This window comes from Egretta garzetta, unplaced genomic scaffold (assembly GCF_000687185.1).
Source record: "Egretta garzetta isolate BGI_Z169 unplaced genomic scaffold, ASM68718v1 scaffold744, whole genome shotgun sequence".
NCBI classification, from domain to species: Eukaryota; Metazoa; Chordata; class Aves; order Pelecaniformes; family Ardeidae; genus Egretta; species Egretta garzetta.
Window position 1 is genome coordinate 262,780 of NW_009259482.1, and position 13,261 is coordinate 276,040.

The 13,261-nt window shown below is 44.9% G+C and overlaps 1 protein-coding gene across 1 annotated transcript in view; it reads left to right on the forward strand.

The window, feature by feature from the left end:
• Positions 1–13,261, forward strand: part of SLC22A3 (solute carrier family 22 member 3) — a 31,672-nt gene that overhangs the window by 7,304 nt on the left and 11,107 nt on the right. Inside the window, exons 2-5 of the mRNA XM_009637187.1 lie at positions 5,112–5,215; positions 7,202–7,356; positions 11,313–11,478; positions 12,518–12,635. Coding sequence (XP_009635482.1) covers positions 5,112–5,215; positions 7,202–7,356; positions 11,313–11,478; positions 12,518–12,635 — 543 coding nt within the window. The remainder of the gene's footprint in view (positions 1–5,111; positions 5,216–7,201; positions 7,357–11,312; positions 11,479–12,517; positions 12,636–13,261) is intronic.

Below are 13,261 nucleotides of genomic sequence, written 5' to 3' on the forward strand. Positions count from 1 at the left end.
AAAATGATCCGAGGGCTGGAGCACCTCTCCTGTGAGGACAGGCTGAGGGAGTTGGGCTTGTTCAGCCTGGAGAAGAGAAGGTTGCGGAGAGACCTGATTGCGGCCTTTCAGTACTTAAAGGGGGCCTATAGGAAAGATGGGGAAAATCTTTTTAGCAAGGCCTGCTGTGACAGGACAAGGGGTAATGGTTTTAAACTAAACCAGGGTAGATTTAGATATCTTCCTGGATATAAGAAAAAAATTCTTTACAATGAGGGTGGTTAAACACTGGAATGGGTTGCCCAGAGAGGTGGTGGAGGCCCCATCCCTGGAAACTTTCAAGGTCAGGTTGGACAGGGCTCTGAGCAACCTGATCCAGTTAGTGGTGTCCCTGCTCATTGCAGGAGGTCGGGCTAGATGGCCTCTAGGGGTCCCTTCCAACCCAAAGCGTTCTATGATTCTGTGAAGAAGCTGGTTTCCTGTCTCTGTTGGCAGCACTTCACTTCTCAGAATGACAGCTCATTGCCAAGGCTAAGAGGAAAGGAGTGCAGATTGTTTATCAATTTGGGCAGTGCAACCTTTTTTAGTCAGCTCCCTAAATGGAAGGAGGCTGTGTTCAGGCACACAATGCTTTTTGTCATACAGCAGATAGGAATCGTGCAGGCGAGCACGGCACCGAATGCAGAGACGAGTTGCAGGGTTTTGCTGGGTGCATGCACCTGGGCAGAGAGGGGCTTAGCATGCAGCGTGGCAACACTGAGGAAGAGGATGTACCCTTAGCTGGAGCTGGCCAGTTCACCCGCTTGATGATTCCAATGAGTCTAGGTGTAGCCAGCGCTATACAGGTCAACAAATAGGCTTAAGATCAGGGGCAAAAAACCCTAAGGCTTTCCTTTCCTTTTCCATATCTTCCGCCCCCCCCCAGTAAATGTTTTAACAATTAAATTTCAAGTCTATGGAGGAAAGGCAACTGAACACAGGACATGGTGATATTCCCTTTCTGCTGTGTTGTCCTGGGTGAACTTATTCAAGTGAAAGCAGAAATGTTTCCTTCATGGCATAGACATGCACTGCAAGGACACTGTGGATGGAGACGCCTACAAATGCGCAGGGAGGACAGGGCGGTAAGCTCTTTTCACTCCAGTGTCTCCCAAATGTTTCTCCAGAATACATCCCAAATTTTGCCGCAGCAGGGGTGTGCTGTTGCAGCTATAGAGGTGATGCTTCTGAAGGGAAACCTGTTCTAGGTCCCAGCTTGCCGAGGGCTGTGTGATGCTCAGCAATGAGCCACTGGTCTCACATCTCTTCTGCAGTTTATTTTCAATTGCTGTGAGTTTTTGCTCTTCTTTCCTGGAAGTGCCGGACTGGTACATTTAGGAAGAAAATGAAGCAGCTGTGGTCTATACAAGTAGAGAGCCCTAAAGCTTTTGATTCTCACCATATGTTGGGATTTTTTTGGTATGTTATGAGAAGAACATGTAGTTTCAGGGAATGGGATCTCCTATTACTCACAGTGGAAGATGGTTATTGACAGGGATAGCTCTTCTGCTCCTTGATGCTACTGGATATTTGCGTGGAAGTGCTCCTGGTCAGTGAACTCCTCACAACGTGGACCGCATCTGCCCGGGCACAGGAGCAGCCTGTGCGGTAGGAGCGTAAACATCAGCCCATGCACGGACCATTCAGCCCATGTATGACTGTTCAGAAAAAGAGAGGAGGCACAGCTCCACTCCCTTTTGCAGAGGCTGCTAGCAAGGGACATGGGAGATGTTTTGGGGTAGTGTTATATAGGAGGACTACTGGCTAACTGGAGACAGGCTGAAATCCTGGGTAAACAGATGCAGATGTTTTTCCTCCAAGTGGTGCAGATGGGGATAACTATCAGGCACAACCAAACCAGGTCACAGCTAAAGTGGTGATGTGGGTCTGACAGGCTGTTTGAATCAAAAAGAGATCTCTGCAGGGTGTGCAATTCTCTTTTAAAGGTTACATTCCCCTCTAAAGGTTATGTTTGCAAATGAAAAGCAAGACATTAGCAGGGTGATGACTTAAATGCTAGGTGCTATGTCAAGCAAACAGAAGAAGTCTGAGAATACTTCTCTGTACCAGAAGTTATTTAAATATTTAGAAAATAACAAAGCGCAGGACTAACTTAGGAGACTACAGTTAGTGTATTGTCACTAATCTCTTCAGAAAGAGTTCAAGATTTTGTAAAAGTTTTCTGTATTTTTCTATTTCCCAGAATATCTAAAAAATTTTACTATATTGTTAGCCAAAAGCTAGTCTCAGCTGCCGCCTAAATCATCTGAAATTGCTGTTCAGATGAAAGAGTCCTCTCTGTTAAAATTATTTTTCCCTCTCTCCTTCTGGCACGCATTTTTTCTCTTGCCTTCTTTCGTGACAGCTTATTCATTACCTGTTTACAGTAAAGAGGGATCAAATTATTTAAAAACTAAATATACCTTTTAAAAAAGGATCAAAGCTATAAACCCTGAAGGCCAGTGCCTGCAGCAGGCACTGGGACGGGTCCCTCCTGTCAGCTCGGTGCAGGCTGGCTGCTTGCCTGGGCACGGCTCCAGCGCTGCCCGGCACACCCACCCACCACCACCCTGGGAGCAGGAAAGCACATTAAATAACAGCATTTTGTTAAAATAGCCCGTGGTACCGGGTTCTGAGCCCTCACTAGAGCTGTCACCCACCCGGCCGAGCGCGGGGTCTCTCCTGCTGGCAGGGGTCTGACCAAAAACGCCCAGGGAAGAGTGCAGCTATGCGGTGAGGACAGGCAAGGAGAGTGACAGACCTGTGCTGTGCTGGGAGGTGCCGGGAGAGTGTTGCTGCATGGTGCAAAAGCTCAGCTGAGCAGCGACATCCAGCACCTGAATGTATCACCTGCACCCGAAATTCAGGCCAAGCTGGCCAGGGGAGCCCTGCCAGTGACCTGCCGACCAGGCAATGCATGCACCTCTCCGTGCATATACAAGTCCAGCGGCTGTCCAGGTGGTCCCTGGCGCACAGACGGCAGTGCCAGCGTGCCCAGCATGGGCCCTGGCTGCGGGGCCTGCACCAGAGGTGCGGTGTCCCGTGAGGTATATAGCTGAGACCAGCTCTGGCCAAGTCAGAGCTTTCCTCGAGCTCGTGTGAAGCCACTCTTCCTGCCTGCCCTCCCTGCCTATCTCTTCATGTGATTGTTTCCCTTTCTGTTACACTTCAGCAGTACGCTTTTGAAGCCAATATTTTCTTGGAGCTGTTTTTTAGCCCTCTGGTAAGCTGTATTGCCCTGTATAGGTGGCTGCAGATGCTCCTCTGAGAGCCCCAACCTCTGCCATCAGTACAGTCAATTGCATTGCCTTCTAAAAATCTTCTTTTAATGGTCATTCTCATGAAGCAAATCTGCTTTCCAAAGCTGCATCTTTTGACACTATTTGCCAGCGTTGTCATAGTTTCAAGAAGCGAGAGGTCAATCATGACTTTGTTTAAAGTCAGCGGGGGTGGGATATCTATCAGGTTGGGGATCCTGAGATTACTAGCCAAGTTTTTCTTCACAGTTGTGAGAACTGGAAACTGCAGTTCTCGGTCACAGCATTCACAGGCCTGCAGCTTCAAGAAAAACAAAAAGCCGCAAACAAACCCAAAGCCCGGACTTCCAGTAAAATCATCATAACTACCAACAACGATTCTGCTGTAGTTACTGCCAGTGGCAGTGCTAATGGCACATTTGGAACCAAGACCGCGTGAAGTGAAGAACAGCCCATAAAAAGGAGTGTGAATGACACCTGTGTGGACTTCAGAATATGAAAATAAATGGTTTCTTATTTAGGTACATAAATAAATATTTAAGAGTATTACTTTAGATTTTTGAGTCCAGATTCAGACCCAGTGAAATCTGAGTCTGGGTGCCCTCTGTATCTCCTGCGTAGGCATCTCTGAAGTCCCAGGCCCAGGCAATGCTCGCTGGGCCCTACAGGAGGTACATCAGGCTGGTGGCACTACATTTTGGAGTCTGGAGGATTGTGAGTGGCAGAAGAGGGTGTTAATCTTCTCTCTGACCCACCCTGTAGCCACCCCACTGAGGACCTTGTTTGAGCACTGGTATTGTGGTATGTGTGCTGGTGAGCACAGATGTGACATGCTGTGGGTGCTTCAGCAACCAGCACCTTGTCAGCGATAAAAAGATTTCTTATGGCTCACGCCTGAAAGCAAAAGGGTCTCCCTAGGGTGAATGGTGGCAGCTGCACTGGCTGTGGCTTCCCTCGGCCCTGAAGCTGTGTGGTTCCTAAGGGTACCCCAGGTATGGAGTGAAATCTCCCAACTCTCATAAGGTCTGCAGAACTTGGCACACAGCAGTTGGTATTTCTTTATTCTCAAAGAACCTCTACAGTAATTTCCAATGACACGCTGTCTGCATAACTAGTTTATTTTTTGTTTCATTTTAGTTTTAATTCCTAGTCTCTTTGTCTTCCTTCCTCTTACTCATTTCCCTCTTCCCTCCACCCCACCCGTCCCCATTCTCATCCCCGTTAATGAATTTTTCCAATATACACCCATGTAACGTCATGTTAGGCACTTACAGCTACTGCAGTATAAGGAATAGATAAGTCTGGGAAAGCTACACCAAGAAAATACGTATTCAGTGTGTCTGAAATTGATCTGAGATCTGTTTCCAGTTTCCTCAGCGACCACATGTTTTTGCTTTTATCTAGAAGGCACTAAGGAAAAAAATCAAACTATTTCTATGATCTGATGTTTTCACTGGCAGTAGCCGCGCACCCTTATTCTGCACTAAACAAAGTCATGGCTTTGCCTTGGCAACGTACTTAACAGCATAGTGTTTGGTTTGCAAAAGAGCAATTTCCTTTCCATATCTGGACAACTGATGTACGAAACACGGCATCCTTTTGGCAAGGAGGAGCTCTCCCTCTATCTTCACGATAGCTTGAAGAGTGCTTGCTATGGCTGTGCCTCCCTGGCCCACTGGCGCTTGCTGTTGAACAAACACATTTGAACTTCCCCTTCCCTTTTCTCTTTCCCCTTCCCCTTTCTCCTTCCTCTTCCTGGCTGGCACTATGCAGCTTCTATAACTTTTTTCTTTGAGGATGGTGAATGACCCACCTGCCTCTCCCTTCTTCCCGCAGTATAACTTTGTGTGCGGCAATGCCTGGATGCTGGATCTCTCGCAGGCTATCCTCAACCTGGGGTTTCTGGTTGGCGCGTTCATCCTGGGCTACGCTGCAGACAGGTACTGTATAAGCGCTGCTGTCCTTTGATTTTTTTGGAGGTGAAATCACTTGCAGTGTCATCTGCAATATGCATGCGTCAACACTTTGGACGTTTAATTCACTTTGGATAAACATCCCCAGCCTGGGTTAAGAAAACACAGCCAATGTATTCTTGGCTTCCTTTTGGGCTGGAAACTTCACGCAATTGTGCTTACTGATCCTATTTGGACATTAAAATGTCACGAACAGAGCTTTTCTGATGTTTTCTGTGCACATCTGGACCCAGGAAGGGCAGAAGGACACAGAAATGAAAAGGAAACATTCAGAGGAATTTTCTGGACTGGTGTTTACTGGAGGACATTTAATAGGCACCATTGATGAAGAATGCAGCTACTTGAGGAAAGAAGGAAGGGACTCTATGGTTAACTCTCTCCATTCACAGGCTGGACTGATATGCTTGCCACTGAGGTCATAGCTCCCTCCAGCTGGTCCTCGACTCTTTTAGAGCTGGATGAATACAAAGGAGAAGATGTGGGTGATATTCAGGCTTGAGCAGCCGACCTGCCCCGGAGCAGGGAGCTCCCCTAAGCTCTACCTTGCTCTTGAAAGAGGGACCCTAGTTTGTGCTTTGTGCTGATAATTAATGGTAGTCAACCTGTGTGCTGGCTGAGAGCACCACTGGTGATTTCACCGGCAGAAATATTTCTTCAGGCCCTAAAATACATTCTTTCTGCCTGTTTTATTTTTCTCTGGTGTCTGTAATAATAGTAATAATAACTTAATGTATGATATCTTTGTAGGCAGGAATACTTACAGAATCACCTGGAATGTCATCTCAGATAACAAATTTTGAACTAGGAAACAAAAATGCTTTTAAAGAAAACCTGATCTTTCCAAGGAATATAGAAATAAGGGATAAAGTAAGGTGAAAAAGATGCCATGGCACTGGCTAACTTAGGACGTCACTGCTCAGTGTCTGGTAGGGCAGTTAAGATAATAGCACCTTAAGACTGTGTAAGAGTACAGATATTACAGCTATTTATTTAAATAAAATAATATGTGTAGGAATACTTGTATGTCACCCATAACATAGCTACAGTACAACTATGAACGTTGCACATTGATAGCACTGGGGAGTGTGCTGCAGCCAGACCAGTGGATTCCTGTCACCTTGACAGCACTCAAAAGAATGGATCTGGTTGAAAATACCCTGATTTTTGTCCCATAGAAATTCTTCTCCTGAAATGTTTTGAACAAAATGAATAAATAAATATTCTCACAAATACTTTTTGGTAAGATAAGCAACAACATTTCACAGTTTCTTCTTCTTCTTAAAACAGCAACAATAACAATGCAGAAGCGATCAAAATGGAGATTCTAGTTGTGTTCCAAGGACATAGTTGCCATGAAACTACAGGGACATTTTGTTGTTTGGGTTTTTTTTTTTTGGAATCATGGCTAACCTTGGGCACACCTATTAATAATGATGTTGTTTTTGCTGGAAAATGAGATTCATGAATACGTTAGGCAGACTTTGAAAACAAGCGGTCTTAAACCTAAACAAAACACTGGAAAATTGCGTAAAGTAATTCAAGAAGAAATTACTTACTTTCACAGAACTGGCTGTAATTATTATTAGGAGACTAATTTGTGAAAATAGAAATCCCCAACAAAAGTTGCCCTTATTTCAACTGGATCAAAAACCTGAACTGTAACATATGGGCCATTGTTTAGCTACAAAAAGATAAACTGTTTTCTAAAATAAAAGAGGGACTGGTGGAGACATCACCAGTTTTAAAATTGGTGGCGTAAAGACAGTGATAACTAACGCAGGGAAAAGAGTCCCATATCCCAGGGGCCAACATTAGAAAGTTTCAGGCAGCCCCCCTTTGGAACAAGGCCAGTGTCAAAAAGACACTTTCAGATCTAGCATTAAAATGAGATGCCAGGAAAAAAAAATCTTTGTGGCTTTTCATGATTTTCATTTTCTTTTCTTTTTTTAACAGATACGGCAGAATCCTCACCTACCTGCTCTCCTGTTTTGGGGCTGGGATATGTGGTATCATAGTGGCATTCGCACCAAACTTGACTGTATTTTTGATTTTCCGTTTTCTCCAAGGTGTGTTTGGCAAGGGAACCTGGATGACATGTTATGTGATCGGTAAGAGCTGTTATCTTCTTTCTTTTCTGGTTAGGAGAAGTGAGCGATTTTTGGAATACAAGGAGTCCAGCTACATCTGCTCTTGATAATAATTTTTCCTGGGAGCAAAGCACTGGTCCTGGGGTCAGCAGACAATGAATAACCCAAGTCCATCCTAGTTAATGCATTTGTCCTCCAAGATAAGGGGGCTGCATGCAAACGGTAGTCTAGGCTCATGCCTGAAGTGAATTTTTGTGGAAGCAGTCATTGGCCTGTGTCCAGACCATGCTGGGGACCCTTCTAGCAGCTAAACAGCGTTTCCTTACCTGGCAGCATTTGCTAATTTGCTGGTACAGAGGTGGCCTCTGAGAATGCCACCGAGTGCAAACTGTTACTCAGTACTGATATGAGATGGAAATGAGTAGCAGTGTACAAGCCCTCTTGACCTCATAGAATCATAGAATGTTTTGGGTTGGACGGGATCCCTAAAGGTCATCTAGTCCAACCCCCCTGCAGTGAGCAAGGACACCGCTAACTGGATCAGGTTGCTCAGAGCCCCGTCCAACCTGGTCTTGAATGTTTCCAGGGATTGGGCCTCCACCACATCTCTGGGCAACCCGTTCCAGTGGAATCACTTCATTGTAAAAAATTTCTTCCTTATATCCAGTCTAAACCTACCCTGCTTCAGTTTAAAACCATTACCCCTTGTCCTGTCACAGCTGGCCCTAATAAAAGATTTTCCCCATCTTTCCTATAGGCCCCCTTTAGGTACTGAAAGGCCGCAATCAGGTCTCCCCGCAGCCTTCTCTTCTCCAGGCTGAACAAGCCCAACTCCCTCAGCCTGTCCTCATAAGAGAGGTGCTCCAGCCCTCGGATCATTTTTGTAGCTCTAGGAGCTAGGGTCCCACAGAGAAGAGGGAGGAAGAAGTAACGCACTAGGGCAGGCTGACAAGAGTGAGGTGTCCTTCGGGCTCTCCTTTTGTACCCATTGCTGTGGTATCTGAATATGCCTGTGTGCAGCTGGCCATAGGCAATTCAGTAGCAATGCAACACTTTCTCTTGATGTTATCTGAGGACTTTTTGTGGCTATCTAATTTATGGATTCCAATGGGGAGGGATTAACATAAATAATTAAGAGGTGGAGGACTGGAATGTGGACATATAAAGGTTTTACTACTACACAGAAGATCACTAAGATGATCAAAATCTGAAGAGCAAGCCTCAAATCAAACAGGATACACAAACAGGGACATAGTTAATTTGGCAGTCTGAGCATCTTCCACAGATGCTCAGAGGAGTTAACTGCTTTTCCTGACTGGGTGAACAGACACTTGGGTGGCTGTTCTTCATTCTTGAGCTGGGAGGCTTTGCTTAGTGCCAGGCTGGATATCAGAGTCCATATTAGGATTATTATTTCCTGAAAAGGGAAAAGGAAGAGAAGCTTTTTTTATAAATAGCACCACAACAGCAGGGACCCAGACTTCTTGATAGGTTATAGTCTTGGCCCAGCCATGAAGCTCCTCGCATAGCAAGCTTACTTTTAATGAGAAAAGGGTATTGTTGTGGCATCCTGAGTGACTGCCAGGTTCAGAAAGGGAAACTCACTCTCTAGAGCGTGAAATAGCATGACATTAAGGAAAGTATCCCACTAGAGATGAGATGTCAGATTTACTTAAAAAGAAAATCAGCCATTCAGTAATCTCCCACGATAATCCAAAACAGTGATAACACTATTATATAGTGCAAAAATTTATAACATCACTGTAGTCTGTGAGGCCTGTGACTTTTTTCCTGGTGGAATTTAGACAAGGGAGACCAGAATTGCAACTGTAAATGTCTACAATGAGACTCAGGAACACCGTGGTAATGTAGGTGCAAATACACTTATTCCAACCCCATGTCTAGCTCTCTCAGTATCCAAATAAAGCCCAGGAGCGCCTAAGTTTTCTGGGCAAAGTTATGCTGCTGAGCATCTCAGGTCCAAGATCCAGTGAAAGGGCCAGAAGCTGTTTTCCCCCTCACTTCCAAATACATGGCCTAATTTTAAACTGAGATCTTATCCTAAAACTTTGACAAGTGTTCTAAGCAGCAAAATGTTTTATGGCAGACTCATGGCTTCCTTAAAATGGCCAAGTTTTAACAGAAAGGAACATTTTGCAATGCTCAGAGCGGACTGCCTGACTTTAGGGAAAGGTTCAGGGATACGGCATCCTGAGGGACGGTGTATTACTGCAGCCCTAAGCAAGGTGCTTAATTCTTGGAGAGAGTGATTCCATCTAAATCCCTTCAGGGATCTACTCTTAACGTCCCAGGATCACCCAGAGCGTTTGCCAACCTAACGTCTTTTAAAAAGCATATACAGATCACCAGGAGGATGGTTGCCATTAATACATCTCCCAAGCTACTGATCTGAGCTTCAGAATCACAACAGGCTGCTCCAAGAACCTGGCTATGCTTTTACATACAACCCAGCTCTTCCCGGGCCAGGGCTGAGCAGCTGCCTTTAGGCAGCAGAGCTGCCCCTGAGCTGTGCCGACGTGATGCACAGTCAATGAAAATAGTAATGGTGTCACATCTCCTTGCATTGCCAGCTGACACGGATCACTCTTACTTGTAAAACTGTGTCTTCTCTACTAAAATTAAAAAAAAAAAAAAAAAAGTGCTTTCTGTGTATTATAAACCACGGTAAAACCCTCTGCTTTACTCTGAAGGCTAGGTAGTGGTGACGGTTTTGAAACAGAGAAGAGACACTTCTTTATGCATTGCTCATCTCAACTATGGATCTCATGGCCTGAAATATGGGCTTACATGGGTTTCAGAAGTAATTAGACACATTCAGAGAATAAAAAATCTACCAAAGGATTAAAAAAAACCCCAAAACCAAAGGCTATGTTTCTTCTAATAAATAAAACAAGCTATGCACCATACCATACCTTAGCCCTTGGAGCAACCAGCATGATATGGCTAAACTCTCTTCCCCATGGATGCCTTGTCCATATTAACTGCTGGGAGCAGCCTCTGCCTGGAGGATCCTCTAGTCTGGGGAATTGGCAAAAACTGTGCCAGGAAGAGTGCTAACAGTCTACCACTAAGCATGGTCATTATGCAGTCTCAAACCCCTGTTCTGGCCCTATTTAATTCACTAGTGAACATGCAGTCAGAAACCCCTTTAGCTGAAAAATGGTGGGTGAATTGATGAGGAGGTGTCACCCGTGCTTGCCCTGGACAGCCTCAGCAATGTGCTTACGCTGTCGAAGGCAAGGCACTGCGCTAGGCAGACCTGTGAGCTGATACAGTACTATCCTTCCTTATGTTCCACCACTAATATTTTTCTTTCATGTGTCCTGGTTTCAGCTGAGATAGAGTTAATTTTCTTTATAGAAGCTAGCATAGTGCTGTGTTTTGGATTCAGTACTAGAAGAACGTTGATAACACACTGATGTTCTTAGTTGTTGCCAAGTGTGCTCAGACTACTCAAGGACTTTTTGAGCTTCTCCTGCTCAGCCAGGTGCATAACAATCTGGGAGGGAGCACATCTAGGACAGCTAACCCAAACTGACCAAAGAACTATCCCATACCATATAACGTCATGCTCGGGGGGGGTTAGTCGGTCGGTCGGTTGCGGGGAGAGTGATCGCTGCTCGGGGAGCGATCGCGGCTCAGGGACTGCTCGCTGCTCAGGACGGGCTGGGCATCAGTTGGTGGGTGGTGAGCAATTGCATTGTGCATCATTCGTTTTGTATATTCTGTATATTCTGTTATCATTCTCATTATTACTATTATTATTATTTTCTCTTATTAAACTGTCTTTATTTCAGCCTAACCTTTCTTCTCCTTCCTGATTCTCTCCCCCATCCCACTGAGGGAGGGGGGAGTGAGCGAGCGGCTGTGTGGTGCTTAGTTGCCAGCCTGGTTAAACCACGACATCATGCTAGGTTTGTTTATGTGTTGTTTATTGTGGATTTCTCTCTGCTCAGTGACTGAGATCGTTGGTTCTGACCAGCGAATCCTTGGGATCGTGATTCAGATGTTCTTCACCCTGGGAGTGATGATTCTCCCTGGAATTGCGTACTTGGTTCCCACTTGGCAGGGGATCCAGCTGGCCATTTCACTGCCCAACTTCCTCTTCCTGCTCTACTACTGGTAATGTTGCTCTTGTTGTTATTGCTAGTGCTATGCGAGCACCTTGAGACCCCTGCTGTGGTCCCAAGTCCCCAGTGTGCAAGATGTTGTAGGTTAGGAAGAAGATATTTGCATATTATTGATTCTGGAATTTTTAATTCTTTTTAGTGAATTGCAGACATACATTACTTTCCTTTTTTCTGCCCAGGGTTTGCCTCTCTCATGAGCCACAGCTGGGCCTTCACAGAACCCTTGTTCTGTTCCTGCTTAGCCTGTGGCTGCCTGTTTATCTGGTTAACTTGACCAAAGTCTGCTTTTCCCATCAGCCATGGGGCCCCACATTTACCTCTAATTATGTACTCAGTTCAAGCCTGAACTTGCCCCACAGGTCCTCTGAGTTGGGCAGTACAGCTAATGAGAAAGCAGAGCACAGTACTGCGGGGGACATCTGTCCCAGTGCCCATCGGTGCAGCCATCCTGGGGGTTGGATCCAAAGAAACGGATCCCCATACCCTCTTCCTGCACATCGTTTCCCTAAACACTGCCTATTGTGAACTTTTAAATTGTGAATCATCTTAACCCTAGGCCAGCAGAAACCGAAACACCAGTCAGTAGTATTGCTTTGTGTTCCGTTTGTAAAATATGTATACATTTGAGTGTGTGTATGTGTATCTTCAGCTGGAAGTTTCCTGATCTGCCTGTACTTGGGTACTACATGTGTTCAGTCTTGAATTTTCATTGTTCCTTGCTCTTCTCCAGGCACCTTGTTTGCTTGTTGGTTATCATACTTTTGACATCCATTGTGCAAATACAATAGTTAGATTGCTTATTTTTCAGCTGTGCAGAGTATTGATATAGTCTATTTTCTTCCTTCTTGCCCACAAGGATCAGATATTTTACAGGAGACTGACTGGAAAAGCAGTCCACTGAAGAGTTTCTGTATCCCAAAAACTGAAAAATCAGTGTGTTGTGTATTTACACAGGCAATAGGCAAAGGATGTTGGTTTACTTACGACATTAAAGGGCAACCCCCCTATTTATGGCTTCTGTGTTCTTACAGGGTCGTTCCTGAATCTCCACGTTGGCTCCTGACACGCAAAAAGGGAGAGGAGGCATTAGAAATCATGCACAACATTGCAAAACACAACGGGAAATATCTCTCACCACATTACTCAGAGGTACTGTCATCTGTTTGAGCTAGAGGTTTTTTCCTAAACTTTCTTAATCTTTTGAAAGATCAGTTGTGTTAAAATGCACTATTTATGTGATGGGCAACGATTGAAGTGTCGCACCAGAACAAGATGGTCAGTCTACTTTGTTATTGCAAGAGGGTAAAAGTGAACTGCCTGGAAAGACATGGACTGAAAATAGAAGTCTGCAAAACAACGAATCAGGTCTTTCATTTGCAACACTCCTACTTTGAAAACTTGTGGGAAATATCAGAAACTAGCCCAAGGGCTGATGGTATTTCACAGCAGCTGCCATTTTAGCTGACAGAGGTTGTGGAGAGGGCAGGATCCACTTCCCTGGCTCCTTTGCTAGATCTTCCTTTTACAACACAAAGAGAAGATGATGTAGAAAATTGGAATTTAAATGTAAATCTGCTTCCATCCCAATAGGGAGAAAATATGCCCCAAAATTTGAAATAGGGGAAGCCCTGTCTGCGATCACTATTTACAAAATAGGACAGTATATGTTAGAATTACAGTCCTTTGACAAGTGGTCTTGATGGAACTGAAAGGACTGATCCAAATGACATGGTCATGTCATTTCATCATTTTGCCTTGTCCTGTAGTGGGTAGCA